The 17620-nt window shown below is 61.5% G+C and overlaps 1 protein-coding gene across 1 annotated transcript; it reads left to right on the top strand.

Annotated features, from left to right (window-relative positions):
• Positions 1 to 340: 340 nt before the first annotated feature.
• KIF25 (kinesin family member 25) lies at positions 341 to 16954 on the top strand. The gene is made up of 15 exons (XM_058670647.1): positions 341 to 412; positions 4014 to 4079; positions 5036 to 5158; positions 6096 to 6216; positions 7337 to 7440; positions 8686 to 8774; positions 9380 to 9416; positions 10513 to 10580; positions 13300 to 13374; positions 13877 to 14026; positions 14250 to 14426; positions 15096 to 15250; positions 15467 to 15646; positions 15822 to 15977; positions 16747 to 16954. The coding sequence occupies exons 1-15, from the start codon at positions 341 to 343 to the stop codon at positions 16944 to 16946; spliced, it is 1773 nt and encodes a 590-aa protein (XP_058526630.1). The 3' UTR covers positions 16947 to 16954.
• The last annotated feature ends 666 nt before the right edge of the window (positions 16955 to 17620 follow it).

Below are 17620 nucleotides of genomic sequence, written 5' to 3'. Positions count from 1 at the left end.
GTCAACGTTGCCGGTGGACCGCGATGGGGAGGCCACGTCCAGCCCCAAAGGGAGTGCAGGACGAGGCGGCCAGCCGGGCGCGCCGGCAGTGTGGTCCCGCGAGGGTGGGTGTTGTGCGCGTAGATACCGAGACGAGGCGGAAGTGGTGAAGCAGGTGCAGGTTCGCTGACCCCATCCTCTCCCATTCCCCTCCGCCCCCCGCTGCTTCCATGACACCAGAAGAGGCCGTGGGGGTGGGAGCGCGCAGGCGCAGACCCGTGTTCTTGCCGCCCGCCTGCGATCCCTGTACCGGCCTTCCGCCCCAATCCCTAGTGTACCTGCGGCCAGTGCGGGCGCCATCATGCCTTACGGCAGTGGGCGATGGGGGAGCTTTTGGGAGATGAGGGCGCGGCAGCTGCAGCATCGATTGCGGGTGAGGCTAGAGCGTCAGCGGTGCCTCTGGGATGGGGTTCCTGGTTTGGGAACAGCCCTCTAGGCCGTCCCGGGGCCGACCCCGCCCACCTGGGCCCCCAGCCCAACAGGAGCGGTGTTGGGGTGGGACTGGGCTGGGCTGCATCAGATCTCAGGAGGGTGACTGGGACGCAGTGTCAGAGGGCCTGGGCAAGGGTGCCTAGTCTCCCTAATTCGCAGGTGTTTGCCCATGGGGTGACTGGGCGCTTCGGTGTGGTACAGCTCTTGGGGCTCTGAGGCCTCTATGGGGAGATAAGAGTGAGCAGTGCAGAGCATCCAGCAAGAGCGGGGCTAGCTGGGCAGGGATGGAAACCCCCGCTGTTGGGCTGGGGCCTGCCACGCGTCTGGAGGGTGGGGCGTGGAAACTTCTCGGGTCTCCTGTGACTGCCGTCATGGAAACCCCAACCTGGGGGGGTGGCTGAGAAGGTGGGGCACGGCTTTGTGCATTGCTCAGGCCTCCATCGCCAAGTGCAGGAGGCTGGCAGGATGCCCGCGCACTGTGCCCCCTCCAGCCCCAGGAGCACCATGGAGGACAGCAGGTGCAAGGGTGGCTGGAGTTCCTGCCCGGGAGGTCACTATAGGGTTGGGGGCTGGGCATGTTCGACGGGTTTGGAGAGGGCAGCCTCCCCACTGCACCTCCAGTTCCAGGAGCCACGCGTTCAAGCTCGCAGTCTTGGCATCCCCCAGGCAGATGTCGCCACCCCCTGCATTCTCACGGAATCATTTCCATGCATTCTCTCTCTCTCTCTCTCTGCCTCTCTCTCTGCTCTCCCTCTCCCTTCCTCTCTCTCTCTCTCTCTTTCTCTCTCTCTCACACACACACACACACACACTGTGTAGCTGCCTGCCCAGACTTCCTGCTTCTAGAAGGACACTGGCCCCAGCCTCCTGGCCGCAGTCTACCTTAGCCACCTTTCAGGGCCCACCTGTAGGGTAGTGGATTGGGACTTCAGAGTGGGAATGGGACCACCGCCCCCCCCCCCACGAGGCTGCTCAGCAGCTTCAGGGAAGGGAACCAGCACCCAGAGCTGTTACATCGTGGCGGGGTGTGCCTGCCCCTGTGCCAGTGAACGGAAAAGTGAGGCCTGGAGTGCGCACTTGATGGAAGAGGCTGCAGGCTGGCGCTAGTAGGGGGCTGAGGACATCATGCTTGTCCAGCATGTCACACACCCACGAGCCAGCAAGCAGCAGGAGGGACCATTCAGGAGGCCAGTCAAGTCGGCTCACACCCTGCAGGAAGAGGCCAATGTGCCAGCCACTTCAGTTGTCCCGAGTCGGGGAGCCTCCACCATGGCCTCCCACGCTGGGCCCCAGCAAGCTCAGGGTCATGTCCCTGGGGTACACCAGTGGTGAGGCCGGCACCATGGGTCTCTCAGAACAGGATTGGCCATGACATCGCCAAATTAGCTGGTGACTGGGAGGGTCTGAGGCTCCTGGGGAACAGATGGGCCCAGTGGAGCTGCACTGCCTGCTCTGCCCCGGCCTGCCAGGCCTGTGAGGAACCACCGGACCTCAGTGAGTGACAGCAGGTGTGCTGACTGACTGTAACCAGTCTTCCCCAAGCCGCTAGGGATCCTGCAGACACCATAATGTGTGTCCTGCAGTATTGGCGCCTCTTGCCGTGATGTCCTTGATGACGTCACGACATCACAGCCAACATGAGCAGTGCGCTGCACGGCCCGGTTATAAAAGGAAGATTTCAGGAAGGGGTCAGCTGACCAAGACTGAAGAATGGACGGAACCCAAGGAAGATGGAGGTGTTTACGGAGTGCACTTGGAGGCATAGGATTGGGAGAGAGGCAACTGCTAAGATGACAGGAAACGGTGGGAAAGACCCTGGAGACAGCAAGGATGGCATGCTGGAGAGCACGCGCAGGGACGCCTGCTGCAAGGGAGGACGACGGTCGGCGGACACAGCCGAGCAAGCTGGCCGGCGTGGCCATCTTCAACACGAGTGAAGGAAGTCAGTGAAGAGGCCGAGACCGTCCGTGTGGTCCAGACTTCAGGGTGCCAGTGAGTGAGCAGTGCAGGTGTGGGGAGGACCACACTGTCACTCCACCCACCACAAGGAAGCTGAGAATGGCGGCAGACAGAACAGTCTGCAGGACAGGGGTGCCAGCCGAGACTGGCAGCGTGTGATAAGGTGGTTGTAAAAACCACGACTGTGTGGCTCAGCAGGGCTCTGGGGTCACGCAGAATGGCGGCTGAAGGCTCTGATGCTCCACTTCTAACCAAGGCCGCATGAGCCGGAGGACAGTAGGAGGCATGACCCGCACCAGCAACCGCAGGACCTGACAGAACACGCCTTCCTCTCAGACGCTTGCTGATGCTGCCCGGAGCGGGCTGCCAGCTGGACCATCACGTGTGTTCTCTCCACAGTGGCCAGGTCCCAAATTATGCACAGGTGGGGAACTCAGGTATATGGAAGTTAAACAAGACACTTGTAAATAATCAGAGTTGAGGGGGAAAAAAACGTAAATCCAGAAACACTCTTGAGAAACAGGCACCATAGAAACTTAGGAGGTGTGGCTAAAGCAGTACTCAGAGGAGTTTTCTTAGCAGTAAAAACCCACCCGAAAGGAGCAGATAGAATTTCACTGACTCCTCCATCTGACGGTACCAGATGAGACAGCAAACTTGACCCAAACCAAATGCAAGAAAGTGATCATGACTCAATCAGAAATAAAGGGAAACAGAGAAACTATGGAGAGAAACACATTGGGAACCTTAATGGATGGGAAAGATGAACCAAGTGGCCAGACCTGTAGCCGGGCAGACTAGAACGGGCAGCCAGATCCCGGAAGTCAGGAAGAAAGGAGAGGTGTAGTGAGAAGCCCACTCCCCAGGGGCATCATGAGCGTGTGCCGGCACCTGAGGCGCCCACACCTCCCAGGAGGGGCTGGAGGGCAGGGGGTCAGGCCTCCCAGCCAGTGCTGGCACCACATGGCCAGTTCTCTGACTAGGACAGACACAGGCAGCTTCCGTATCATGCTGGCAACCTGACCACAAATGGACACTAGAGCCTGTGGTGTCTCCCTAGCCAAGACCATGTGGCACGCTGTACGCTGCACCTGCTTACCAGCAGTGAGGAATCCTCAGTGCTTCACAGTGTCCTGGGGGGCAGGTGGACAAGGACCCCTGAGGTCCTTGGGCAGGACCCCTGAGAGGAGACGGAGAGCTGTTACAGCACAGAGCCCATGCTGCGGGGGTGGTGCATGGCTGGCAGCAGGTCAGACACTGGAGCCCACCTCTCGGAAGCTGGTGGTAGCTGGTATTTGTCCCCAGGACGTGAGTAGGCACCTGGGCTGGGGGCCATGCCTGTGCCGCCTCTGGCCTAGCCTCTCTCTGCTCCTGTCCCTGGCTCAAGGCCTTTGCACTGGCCCGTAACCCTCTCGGCCAGCCTGCCTGATGACAGGATGGAAGGACCAGGTGCTCCCAAGAGGGCTGGGGAGCAGGCTGTGGCCTCTGACTTCTCCCCACACCTGCCAGGAGCCTGGGGGTGACCTTGGGGCTGCCACATGGCATTCTGCTGGGAATTTCCTGTTGGACGACCCTGCTTGCAGGTCAAAGAAGAAAGAATCGTAGAGCTGGAACTGGAGAATGCAGCTCTCCACCTGCAGCTGGCAGAGGTAGGGTCAGCGGCTGGGCGGTTTGCCTCCGTCCGTGCTGAGTCTGATGCAGCCCTGTGAGTGGGGGCTGCCAGGCTGCTCCTGTGCTGGGCACCTCTCATAGAGCCGAGGCCCCTGGGCAGACATGGGCACTGGGAGGTTATGAGGCTGTGGGGCAGGTTCCTGTGCTCGCAGGGCGTCCTCAGCTCTGAGCATTCAGGCCCTTCCCGTCTAAGATGCTGCCACTGTGGGCAAACCTTGAGTGTCAGCTGTCTGTCTCGCCCAAGAAGTTTTTTTTCTCTTGAAAAATGCATTTTCACTTGCAAGTTCATTCTTTTTACACAATGATTTATTTTGAAAGACAGTTACATAGAGGGAGAGTGTCTCCAGATGGCCAGCAGAGCTGAGCTGGGCTGCTCCGAAGCCAGGAGCTCCTTCCTGGCCTCCTGTGTGGATGCAGGGCAAGCACTTGCCCCATCTTCAGCTGCTTGGGTTGGAAGTGGAGCTGCCAGGACTGGATGGGCACCCCCGTGGGATGCTGGTGCGCCAAGCCCTGGCTCTACAGTCCTGTTGTTGGGTCTGTTGCTCTTCCTCTCACACAATTTGCTGCTGCCTCCTGTGTGGGCTCAGCGGGGGCTCACAGGAGCCCAGAGCCCCATGTCCACCACCTGCTGGGTGAGACGGCCCAAGGGCCCCAGGCACAGTGACCATGGGGAGCTCCCCACTCCTCAAGTTCAGGTGTGGGTCTGTGGCCCGCATCCCACCTTTGGCGCCCACAGATGTTCACTGCATGGCCTGCCGCGTGACCGTGGCCTTGGCTCTGTTGGGAGCCCCCGTCACTGACATTGTCCTGGAGGCCTCTTGGATCGTGCCCAGCCTGTGCCTGCCAGGACCGCCTTCCTTCCTACTCAGTCCACACGCCACACAAATGGCAGTGTCCTGGCCCTCGCCTCACTTGTTGTTTTCCTACATGACAGTGCCGAGAACGGAGCCAGCGGAGTGGCAGCGAGGCCTGGAGGACTGACAGTGGGCGGCGTGGACAGCCGCACATGGGCTCCTTCTGGCGCCTGGCTGCAAGCCAGCTCTGCTGCCTGGCCCAGGTACAAGCTCAGCCTCTTGGGAAGGAGTGGGATTTTCAGCCAGAGGAGGGTCGTTTGGGACTGCTGGGGGTGGCCTGTGCCACACAGGCAAGTGGCTCGTGGCTGACCCCACTGGACGGGAGCCGGCAACTCTCTGTCTCAGGCCTGGCTCTGGGGTCCTGAGGGTTCTCCGGCTGCTGGGTCCGGCCGGGGGTGTTCGTAGGCCTCTCCCTGAGAAGTCCATTTGTCTGCTCTGTAAACATGAGGGACAAGAGGCTGACCTTGTGACAATGGAGATGCTATCTGCAAGCAGGTTTAATCCTAATTTAGAGCCCGCTGCCTTTGTGTGCTGCAAGGACCGTGTCTCCTGAAGAACTTGACCCAGGCAGCAGGCAAGCGGCACATCCCTGCCCTCCGGAAATTTCTGGTTTAGTACTTCGTGAACGTTTCCCAGAGAGATGGGGCACACCCCTCCCCTGCCCACACACGGGATAACACAGACAGGCGTGCTCATGGAGGGGCAGGGGTGCGAGGCTGAGGGCTGGGCCGCTGCTCCGGTGCTGGCTCTGTCCTCTGGCCAGAGGCTCCCGGTGGATGACGTGTCTCCCCCATGCGCTGGCTCCTGGTGACCGCACTTCCTCCTGGCAGCGCACCCCAGTTTTGTTCCCTGTTGATGAGGATGGCAGGGAAAGGAAACACCCAGGGCCTCCAGGCCCACGTCCACAGTGAGCTTGGCCTCCTAAGGAAGCGGCCCCATGTGCAAAGGGGTTTTTTTGAAATCCCTGAAAGCTGTGGAACCACAGCTGTTTGTTTCTGAAGTACAAGTCCCTGGCCATTGAGGCCGGGTACTGCACCGCCTTGGGCCACTGTCGGGCAATGTTGGGTGTGGGTGTGGCCAAGGCCACGAGGAATCGTGACACAGGGACCTCGCTTACCTACCGTACCCCTTGCTTTGTAGAAACTTAAGCAGGACTCAGAGGAGCTCCGGGCCTCGTCCATGGCACTGCTGAGGGGTTACCAGGCTGAGTGTCGGCACTGTGTTTCGGAGGTGGTGGTGGCTGCACAGGAGGCCCTGCGAGGTGAGGGGCCAGCTGCGTCTCCCTGGAGCCACGGCTCCTGTCCACTGGGAGGATGCAGCCGGACACTCAGGGCTGTCCATGTCCTGCAGGGCTTCAGCGCTCACCAGCAGTCAGTTGCTTCTTTCTTGTAAATGTCCATTTATTTGCAAACATTGCAGAGAGAAAGATCATCTGTCTGCTGGTCCGCTCCTGTGACTGCCACAGCCAGGGTGGGCCAGGCTGGCACGGGGAGCCAGAGCTCCACCTCAGCTCCCACCTGGGGTCAGAGGCTCAAGCCCTCCCCTTGTTTTTGCCACACTCCAAGTCAGAGCCCTGGCTGTGTCCCAGCTGCTCTGCTCCTGTTCCTGCTGCATGCCCACATGCGGCCTAAGAGGTAGCAGATTGTGTGCTGTGTGACCACAGTGTGTGGATACAGTGTGTGCTGTGTGACCACGGTGTGTGGACACAGTGTGTGCTGTGTGACCATGGTGTGTGAGCGTGTGTGACCACGGTGTGTGTGAGAGCACACTGTGTGACCACTGTGTGTGTTGGCATGTGTGTGAGCACACTGCTGTGTGACCACGGTGTGTGAGCACAGTGTGTGCTGTGTGACCATGGTGTATGAGCATGTGTGAGCACAGTGTGTGCTGTGTGACCACGGTGTGTGAGCATGTGTGAGCACAGTGTGTGCTGTGTGACCATGGTTTGTGAGCACACTGTGTGCTGTACTCGTGTGCAGCAGTGTGGCATGTGAGTGTGTGTGAGCACACTATGTGCTGTTCTCGTGTGTGCAGTGTTGCGTGTGAGCAGTGTGGCGTGTGAGCATGTGTGAGCACACTGTGCGCTGTTCTCATGTGAGCAGTGTGGCATGTGAGCGTGTGTGCACGGGAGCAGCTCATGTAACTCAGCGAGGGATGGTGGTGCTCTTCTAGGGACAGCAGGGCCCCAAGTTCTAGCCAGGTGAGGTGATTTCTAGAACTCCAGAGGAGACAGGACAGCGGGTGTCCTCCCCTGTGGCCGTGCCCTGTGTGATGGGATCGCTGGGTGAGCGGTCAGCACTGTCCCAGGGGTGCAGGCCACGCCCAGCCCACTCCCTTCTGGCCTGAGCCTCGCTGCCATGTGGGCCAATGTGTCCTTTCAGTGTGGCAGTCCCAGGCTGCATGTCTGGAGCAGTCGCTGAGTGAGGTCAGTGCACGCTACGAGCTGGAGAAACAGCGGAGAAAGTCCCTCCACAACAGCCTGGTGGTGAGCCTGAGTGCAGGCACACGGCCCTCAGGGAGTGTGGGCCGGGGCCTATGTCCTCAGTGTCCCCAGCTCCCACGGGGCAGCCTGGGGAGGTGCTGGGAGGACTTGGGCTCCCAGAGGCGGGGATGAGGGGTGCTCACAGTGGATGGGGCACTTGCAGGGGGGCAGGGGGAGGCAGGGGCAGGCAAAGGCAGGCGAGGGCAGGCGAGGAGGGGGGTCCAGCAGACAAGGCTGGGGTAAGCCAGGAGTTCCCCAGCAGTCAGAGGAAGGCAGTGCCCCAGCTGCCACATCGCCCTGAGGGTACATGTGTGGGGACGGTTGTCACACATGGCCAGGTCCCACATGCCAGGCCCCTCCAGGGAGCTGTCCAGGGCCTCGTGCCCCACCTGTGCAGGCTGCTTTGCCTGGCACCTGGCCTGTGGCTCGGCTCAGGGCATGTTTTCCTGAGACTGCCTGGCCCTTGGCTGGTGTACCTGTGTGCTCTACACTTCTCAGACTCGAGGTGTGGGTCCTGTGTCCCCAGGACATGGGACACCCGATGCCCAAGGAAATAGTCGAGCTGGGTGTGTCCTGATCATGGTGCTGCTGCCACTGGGCTGCTCTGGTCAGCAGCACAGGCCGTGCAGGCCAACTGGGCTAGGCAGTGAGCAGGGCAGCCTCTGTGGAGGGGGTGGCACTGACTTCCTCAGAGCCGTTGGAGGGCCAGTTGGGGCTGGGGGCCCTGGTTGCCCCGACCCTTGCTCCCTGGCCAGCTCAGCCAGGATACAGTCTACCTGGGCAGCAACTGGAGAGTGGCTGGCACAGGCCTGCAGTGGAGACTGCTGGTTCCTACAGGAGGCCCAGCCCGGATCCTGTGTCCTCTGTAGACTGCCTGGGGCCCTTTGCCCGAGCCAGGTGACCCCTTCCTGGAGACGGGCCCACTGCCCAACTCTGCCCCTGGGTGCATGTGGTGACCCCTTCCTGGAGATGGTCCCACTGTCCAGCTCCGCCCCTGGGTGCATGTGGTGACCCCTTCCTGGAGATGGTCCCACTGCCCAGCTCCGCCCCTGGGTGCATGTGGTGACCCCTTGCTGGAGAGGGTCCCACTGCCCAGCTCTGCCCCTGGGTGCATGTGGTGACTCCTTCCTGGAGACGGGCCCACTGCCCAGCTCTGCCCCTGGGTGCATGTGGTGACCCCTTCCTGGAGATGGTCCCACTGCCCAGCTCCGCCCCGGGTGCATGTGGCCCTGGCGGCTCTCCTTACAGGACCTGAAAGGTGGCATTCGTGTGCAATGCCGAATCCGCCCCCTGCTGCCCCTGGATGGTGAACCTGAGGACACCGTCTCACAGGACAGGTGACAGGGCCTGTGTGATATGGCACACATGTGTGTGTGTGTGTAAGCGCAGGAAGTGCCTCCTGGTTCCCCACTTGTACCAGGGCTGCTCTGGCTGCCCAGCTTCCCACAGGCCCACAGCAGGCTTCCTCCACCTGAAAGAGTAGCAGAGAGAAGGGTGGAGGGGCTGATTGTGGCTGGGAGCCAGGCGCTCCATGCAGCTCCCCGACGTGGAGCCTGTGCATGGGGCCACCCCTGCTGCCCTCCCAGCACACACGGACTGGTTCTCTCCTCGGGGATGCCTGCGTCACAAGCAGAGGCTTAACCCTGCATGCCCAGCCCATGCCCTAGCTGCGTCAGCTTCCAGTGCCATATCTGAGCTTGAGTTGGCATTCTTATGTGGCATGCATGCATGAAGTTCCCGAGGCAGACCTGGGTGCAACTTCCCTGTGTGTCAGCTGGGGCTGTGCTCGCAGGAGACCCCCGTGGGGCACGCTCAGAGATGGAGAAGGCAGAGAACAGGGAGAGGCAGGGAGGGACTTAGAGTCAGGGGCCCAGGCCAGGTCCCCGAGGAGTTGGGCGGAGGGCTGGGCGTCGGGAGCTCTCAGTGCTGTTTCATCCCACAGCCCCGACTCTCGGGAGGTGGCCCGTGCAGTGGACAGCGTGAGTAACCCCCAGCAAGGAGCCCTGAGAGGGGCAGGGCAGCAGGGGCTCTCTCTTCCCTGCCTCTCCCCCACCCCATCCCTCTCTCTCCCCATGGCCCCGCCTAGCCACAGGAAATCCCCAGAACACAGGGTACCCATGGGGACCCCGCTGGGGTGGACGGATATGGGCACATGCCTGTTGCTGAATGCCTTTGTGTTGTTGCTGCATCGTGGAAGGGCAGGCGTGGAAGGACAGACGTGGGCTCTGTGCTTGCGTGCCCCAGCACTTGCGATCCTTGCTTCCCAGGCTTGGTGGGGAGCCCTAGCACATGCTGGGCACCTGCCGGCCACCTCTGCAGCTTGTCTCATGTAGATCCAGGCCCACTGCAGTGGCCACCCCAGGGCCATTTGTTTATTTCTCACTTGGCTCCCCACTTGTGTCAGGGACCAGCCGATGTAGAAGGGGCTTGGGGTCTGGCCCCAGGCTGTCACCGGCCCCTGTTAAGGTGGATGGTGGCTGCCAGAGCCTGCGACCCTGTGACCAGAGACCAGTCTCACTGACCTTGACCAGTCTGCCTAGGGCTTCTCTTCCACCCACAGCCAAGGTGGTGAGAGCCAAGGCTGTTGAGACCAAGGCAAGCTCATGGGCACACATGTTGAGGGCCCCTGGCCCACTGCACTGCAGCCCAGACCATCCCATCTGGGTCAGGGGGACCTGGTGGCTGTCACATCCCCTGTGCATGGGGCTGCCGGGCCCTCGCTGTCTGGGAGCGGCCTTGACTGCACGCTGTGGTGATGTGGCAGCTCTGACCGTCGCCAGATGTGGAAGCTGGGCCATCAGCATGAGCTCGCCATGTGCCTGGGGCTGAGCCTGGCCACTGCCTCCCTGCCTCAGGCGCTCACAGCCTGGCTGCTGTCTCCTTGGCGTCCTGCACTGGGGACTGGCGCCCTCTGATCTGGGTGGTCTCTGCCTTGGTCACCTGGCCCTGCCATGGACCCCAGGGCTGCCTTGCGCACGCTGGTGCAGAGGCTGGGCTGGCACATGCCCGTGATAGGGCAGGTGGCCTGGCTGGGCCTTGCTGGCATGCCCTCTGACCTTCCATCCTTCCTGCCAGGAAACCGTCGTGGTGCAGTGCTGCCGTCCTGGCCACCCCCCCATCAACAAGACCTACACCTTTGAGAGGTGAGCGTGCCTGGCCAGGTTGTCTGGGGAGCATCGGCCAGCTGCGTGGATTGGTCTCAGCTGCTTTATGAGTTGGTTTTAAACGATTAATTTTTTTTTTTATCTGAAAGAGACAGGGAGAGATCTTCTGTTGGGTATTCACTTGCTAAACAGCCACGACAGCTGGGGCTGGCCCACACTGAACCAGGAGCCCAGAACGCTGTCAGGGCCGTCCACTCAGGTGTAGGGGCCCAAGGCTTTAGGCCATCCTCCATTGCTTTCCCAGGGAGCTGGATGGGAAGTGGAGTCGCCGGGACGTGAACTGGTGTCCTTATGGCATGTGACATCATAGGCAGTTTTACCTGCTGAGCCACGTGACTGCCCTCTGGAGCAGATGGCCTGTGCAGGACTGAGACCTCTGGGTGCGTGGGAAGTGAAGTCATCCCAGAGAGGACCATGCTCCCCGAGGTGGGCACAGGTGGGAACTGTGGCTTGTCCGTCCTGTGCTGTAACGTGTACATCTCTGTGGGTGTGGCTGACAGGTGGCTTACATGTTTGCGGATGCGGTGGCACACTCTGATGCGTACATGTACCACGTAAGGACACGCTCAGTATGCTCAGCCGGCCCTCATGGCGAGCAGCGGCCATCGCTCTGGGGAAAGGCCCGGCGTCCCCTCTGGCTGGGATGTGCAGTGTGTGATGGATTCTCTTGACCCCGGCCAGGCGGTCACGCAGCTGGACACGGAGCTTGCCTCCCACCGACGGGCAGCCCCCTAGCCTGGCGCACCCCTCTCCCCCCAGCCACTGCTGCATTTGTCCTGTTGCCACATTGTGCTGCACACGAGGTCCTCTGTAGGGTCAGCTTTGCCACTGTGCCCCCTTCCAGCACTGGGCGTGATCAGTCTACAGGTGCAAGTAAACCTGTCCTCTTGGGCGTTCACCTTGATGGACATGGTGGGCAAGTCCAAGTCTGGGCTGCTGTGGAGTATGCCAAGAAGCCACATCAGCTTGGGGCAGCGCAGAGTGGAGCAGTGGTGGCTAGCGTGTGGAGGTGGGCAGGGAGAGAGCGGTGGCTGGTGCAGTGTCTCCTGCAGGCAGGGAGAGAGTGGCGTGCAGGGCCAGAGCAGACGGCCAAAGCCCCGGTGGGAGAAGGCGGTCGACATCATGCTGTGAGGGTGAGGAGTGTGTCTGGCCATGGCAGGGTGGGCTGTGTCGTTGTCCGACCATGTGGCCTGCCGGGCCATGTCAGGTCTCTGCCTTGGAACACACCCAGTCCCGGGGGAGCCCTTGCCGAGCACCACCCTTTGCAAGGCAAGATGAAGGCCATGGCTGAGAAATAATGTCACCTGTCCCTTCAACAGGTGACTCAGGGTTGCTGAGGAAGTTGAGGGAGGTACACGTGTCTTGATTGACACACGCGTGTGTAAGTTATACTGGAGACACTGAGCTAGAGCTTCCTTTGCTGGATCCGTCTACAAGTGCCCACAATGAGCACTGCTGGAAATCAGCTCAGGATTTCCATGTGGCTGGCAGGGTTCCTGGCCAGGGTCCTCCCAAGTGCACACTAATCAGCAGGAAGTAGGGACTCAAACCAGAATGGGGGCATCCCAGCCAGCGGCTTGCCAACACCCAGGCCAAGGGCTCCTTCATGGTGGACACGGCTGGGGAGAGCCCATGCCCAGGGCACCGACAGACAGTGCTCGTGGTGGACACGGCTGGGGAGAGCCCATGCCCAGGGCACCGACAGACAGTGCTCGTGGTGGACACGGCTGGGGAGAGCCCATGCCCAGGGCAGCGCTGACAGACAGCGCTCGTGGTGGACACGGCTGGGGAGAGCCCATGCCCATGGGGCACCGAGACAGTGCTTGTGGTGGACACGGCTGGGGAGAGCCCATGCCCATGGGGCACCGACAGACAGTGCTCGTGGTGGACACGACTGAGGAGAGCCCATGCCCAGGGCAATGCTGACAGACAGCGCTCGTGGTGGACACGGCTGAGGAGAGCCCATGCCCAGGGCACCGACAGACAGCGCTCGTGGTGGACACAGCTGGGGAGACCCATGCCCAGGGCACCGACAGACAGCGCTCATGGTGGACACGACTGGGGAGAGCCCATGCCCATGGGGCACCGACAGACAGCGCTCATAGTGTGGTCATTCCTGCTGTGCAGGTGGCTTGTTTTCCAGTTGCTTTGAGAAAGAACAGTGCCCTGGCTTGTGGTTGTCCTGACCGCCTGGTACTCGGCCCACATCCATGTAGGCTTTCCGTGTTGTGTTCTCCGTGGGTTCCACATTTACAGTCATTACAGTTGACAGAATACAGAGCATAATAATGTAACCCAAGTGAGCGAAGGCTTGTTCTGGCTCAAGGAGCCGCGTGTTGAGCCTAGTGCTTCCTACCATGCTGCGCTTTGTGCCCGCCTGCTCCTGGCATGTGTGCCGGCCTTGTTCAGATCCGAAACGACAGTCCAGTCGCCACTGGCGATGGCTAGCGAAGGCCTCCCTCCCTAGCGTGCCCCCTTCCTCCCTGCCCGGCTGGCGTGGATGATGTGGGTGATACTGGATCCCCCACCCCCTTTCACCCCGAGAGCTGGGAAAGCAGCGCCAGAGAGTTAACCCTTTGTTGCTGGAGAATGGCGCAGCCTGTGCAGCGGGTGCGTGGGGAGGCTGCTCCCCTCGGCCCCATGGGCCTGGAGCTGCCCTTTGCTTTCAGCAATGCACCAGCTTCCCTCTGTCTTTCAGAGTCTATGGGCCAGCGGAAACTCAGAGCAAGATATTTGGAGAGGTGCAACCTCTTCTCACCTCACTCCTGGATGGGTAAGCAAACAGCCATCATGGTTGCTGTAACTGACAGGAAACCTCACGGTGCAGAGGTGGCAGGTCTGGCTCTGAGCATGCCACAGGCTTCAGAGAAAGGGTGTGTGTGTGCTGGGGGCACCTACGTGTAGGTGGTGTGACGTGAGCCAAGAGCACTGTGCGTGTGACTGCACTGTGTTGTGTCGTGTGCCGTGGGCGTTTGTGTATGTGTGTGTGACTGCACTGTGTGGTGTCATGTGCCGTGGGCATGTGTGTGTGACTGCATTGTGCTGTGTTGCATCCAGTGGGCACCTGTGTATGTGTGTAGGTGCGGTATTACTAGAGGGCAGTAGGGCTGGGTTCCTATCAGCAGGGGCCTGGCCATAGGCGTGGCCAGAGGCGTGGGGGAGCAAAGGCAGCCATGGGATGGATGGTGCTGCCTTTTGTCAAGGTGGCGGTTTCCCCTGGGTCCAGGGTCTCCCCACCCATCTGTGGGTGGACGCTCAGCCTGGCTCTCCCGCAGGTACAACGTGTGCATCATGGCATATGGGCAGACGGGCAGCGGCAAGAGCTACACCATGCTGGGTTCACAGCATGGGGATGAGCCCGCCGTGCCGACCGACGCTGACAGTGATTGCGGCCTCGTGCCCCGAGTAGCTTGGGAGCTCTTCAGGTGCCCCTGAGTGTGGTGGCCGGGCAGGGACTGGCACACAGTCAGCCTCTCAGCGAGGTGGCTTTGGGGTAACGCTGCAGGCTGAGGCCAGGGTGTCAGACAGGTGGGAGGGGCCGAGTGGAAGAGCTGGGGTGAGCTTTCAGACAGTTCACTCCCGGGGTCTGCCCCATGGATGCCCCACTTCTAGACCTTCTCGGGCCTCCCTCTCTGCTGTGTCCCCTAGGCTGCTCTCTGAAGAGACCGCAGAGAGCCGGCAGGTGGAGGTGTCGGCAGTGGAAGTGTACAACAACAATGTCTTCGACCTCCTGGCCGAAGGTGGCTCTGCTCAGGGACCCAGGGTCAAGCGTGAAGTGACCACGATCCAGGAAGGAAGGCCAGAGGTTCCCCTGTTGACCTGCCAGTGAGTGCCCCAGCAGCCCCTGACAGGTGGGGGGCACCCTTGACAAGGGCCTGGATGGGTAGGGCAGGGGATTGGTCAGCCCAGCAGCTCGCTGCTCTTGGCTGAATGCTGGCTGAGCTGTTTGTAAAGGGCTGCCTGCCAGCCACTTGGCGACAGATGTGCCATGGTGGCATGGCTGCCTCCTAGCAGGGTGCATGGCCAACGGGCACATGCCGGAGACCCACCTGTGCTGCTTTGGGAGGCCTTGGGAGCAAAAAATAAATCTATTACAGTGGAAATAAGCAAATAGGAACAGGAGGAGTACTCAACGTGTCGTTAGGAAGCTGTCAGAGTCGAGGGTTGCTCCCTGCCCCTGCCCACCAGCAGGTGCCTGTCAGCTAGATCAGGGCCAGGTGGCAACACTGGGCAAGACACACCAGGGTCTGACTGTCGCCAGAAAACCCCTTGTCTGAATCAAGTGTGTTACCCTAACACCTGTGCACAGGGTCTGACCGCAGCTGGGACCCACCTGAGCGGGGCGAGCCCAAAGGTGAGGGAGGGCCCCTCTCTCCAGCGGGTAGGCTGTGAGCAGGCTGGCAGCACGGGTGGAGTGTGCCAGTGGGAGTGATGACATATCCACAGTGAGCACACGGGCACTGAACCCCCACACCTGTTTTCTGTCCTCTGTAGGGCTGTGGGCAGCGCCACAGAGCTCCTGGCCTGTGTCCGCCAGGGCCTGAAGCTCCGGGCACAGCAGCCCACCTTGGTGCATGCCAGCTCTTCCCGATCCCACCTCATCATCACTGTGACCTTGCCTGAGGCCCCCTCTTCCTGCAGCGGCCCCAGTAAAGTCCCTATCCTTGCCAAAGGAGAAGGTGGCAGGACCTCTCTAGGGAACACTGGCAGGGCGGGAGACAGGAGGACCTTCAGCCACCCATGCCTGGTCTATCCCAGGGAGGGTGAGGGGACATCCCAGGGGTGGATGTCTGCCCCAGCTGGGCTGTGGCTGCACTTCCAACACTCCGCCCTGCTCCTTCCTGCCTGCAACCTTGTGGATTTAGGGAGTGAGATGAACCAATCCTCTCCTGCCCCTGGCCAGCCGGGCAGCCTCCTGCTCCCGCAGAAGCGAGCAGGGCCCTCCCCTCCATGGCTTGTTCCCAAGGATGATGCCCACCATGGGCAGCAGGAGCATGTGCGGCCCAAACTGCAGTTGGTGGACCTGGCGGGCAGCGAGTGCGTGGGTGAGCAGGCTGGCCCGTGAGGGGCGGGCACAGGCATCATAACCGCTCTGCCCGGGGCTCTGGGCACGTGCTTCCTCCCCACGGAAAGTGTCACTTGCTGGGAGATTGGGGGAACTCTGTCACCCCTCTGAGCGCCTCCCAGTGTAGAGGTCACTGTGGGCTCTGCATGTCTCAGGTGACTCTGGGGTGACCGGCCTGTCCCTGTGGGAGGCCTCAAGCATCAACCGGAGCCTAGCCGCCCTGGCAGACGTGCTGGGGGCCCTGTCGCAGCGCCGGGCCCATGTGCCCTACCGCAACAGCAAGCTCACGCACCTGTTGCAGGATTCCATTGGTAAGTGGTTACCCCAAGTGCACCCAGGGGCCCCGCCCCTGCCTGGCCGTGCCACCCCCTCTCAGGAGTCAGCCAGGCTCGTGGAGCTGTGCCCTGCCTCCCTGTTGTCCCCAGTGTTATGCTTTCATCTGCTCCTGCCCAGGTGGACAGTGGCTCTGGCATGGAGGTGTGTGGGCTCCCTGTCCCCCAGCCTGCAGGCAGCTCAGGGGCTCTGTCCACGGGCTGTGCCCACACTGCTGCACCTCCCCAGAAGGGCCAGAATCTGTTTGCTCTTCTATTGAGTTCAGGAAGACAGAGGTGGGTGTTGGGGCGGTGGCCTGTGGTCAGCGTCCACAGAGGTGGGCATCGGGGTGGTAGCCTGTGGTCAGCGTCCACAGAGGTGGGCATCGGGGTGGTGGCCTGTGGTCAGCCCGACATGTGGGCATCGGGGTGGTGGCCTGTGGTCAGCCCCACAGGTGGGCATCAGTGCAGTGACCTGTGGTCAGCCCCACATGTGGGCATTGGTGTGGTGGCCTGTGGTCAGCCCCACAGGTGGGTGTCAGGGTGGTGGCCTGTGGTCAGCCTGACGTGGGCATTGGTGTGGTGGGCTATGGTCAGCCCCATAGGTGGGCGTCGGGGTGGTGGCCTGCGGTCAGTGTCAGCGCCCTATAGCAGGTGAACAGGTGGCCAGTGACACAGCAGGCAGGTGACAGGACACCCTGTGGGCTGCCAAGGGGCAGGCATGGCACTGGACGCGCTGGCCTCCCTGCCTCTTCCCTCCCCTCCCCAGGAGGCGATGCGAAGTTACTGGTGCTGCTCTGTGTGTCCCCGGGCCGGAAGCATGTGGCAGAGACGCTGCAGAGCCTGGCGTTTGGGGCCCGAGCACGGCAGGTGAAGCGTGGCCCGGCTAGGAGGAAGGCACCCAGGGTGCCAGTGAGGAAGGAGCCGTGTGCTGGGGGCTGTGCAATGGAACCCTACTTCCCCTCTTAGGACCTGCATGTGGCTTAGGCTGTGCGGCACACACACCCAAGAAATAAATGGTGACTGGCCTGCTTGTGTCCCGAGCCCCTTCCAACATGGCAGCCCAAAAATGGCCGTTCCGGGGCAGGCTGGGCTCGGCGTTGCAGGGAACGGGACTAAGGAGCGAGCCCCAGGCTGCCCCAGCCCTCCCATGGCCGCGCCCACAGCACTGTGTCCCTAGCGTTTGGCTCCCGGCTCTTCTGCTGTGCAGGGGCCTAAGGCCTTTGGAAGTCAGTGAGGAAACGGAGCTGGCCAGCAGCTTGGGGAGCTCTCAGGCCCCTGGCCTCGCATGGGCAACTCATAGGCTCTGCAGCTGCTGCAGGATGGCAGCCAGCTGTTGGCCCAGCGCTGCAGCTGTGGAGTGCTACCCCATCCCGCTGAGCTCTGTTCCTGGCCAGCCTTGCCCCCAAGAGGCTGGGCATCCTCCTGAGTGTGGACCCGCTGGTGGTCAGGGTAAGAGTCCCTGTGTGTGGATGTGATGTGTGCGTGTGCTGTGTGTGGGTGTCGTGCAGGTGGGTGTGGGTGTCTGGGGGGCTGCCTGTGTGCCCCTCATGCTCTGCCAGCAGTGTGGCTGGCCACACATGTGGGTGCATTTGGCACAGCCAGCATGGGCCCGCCCTGCTCGCCAATGCACACTTTGTTGG

This window comes from Ochotona princeps, chromosome 1 (genome assembly GCF_030435755.1).
Source record: "Ochotona princeps isolate mOchPri1 chromosome 1, mOchPri1.hap1, whole genome shotgun sequence".
NCBI lineage: Eukaryota > Metazoa > Chordata > Mammalia > Lagomorpha > Ochotonidae > Ochotona > Ochotona princeps.
This window is presented reverse-complemented; position numbering and strand designations above follow the sequence as displayed.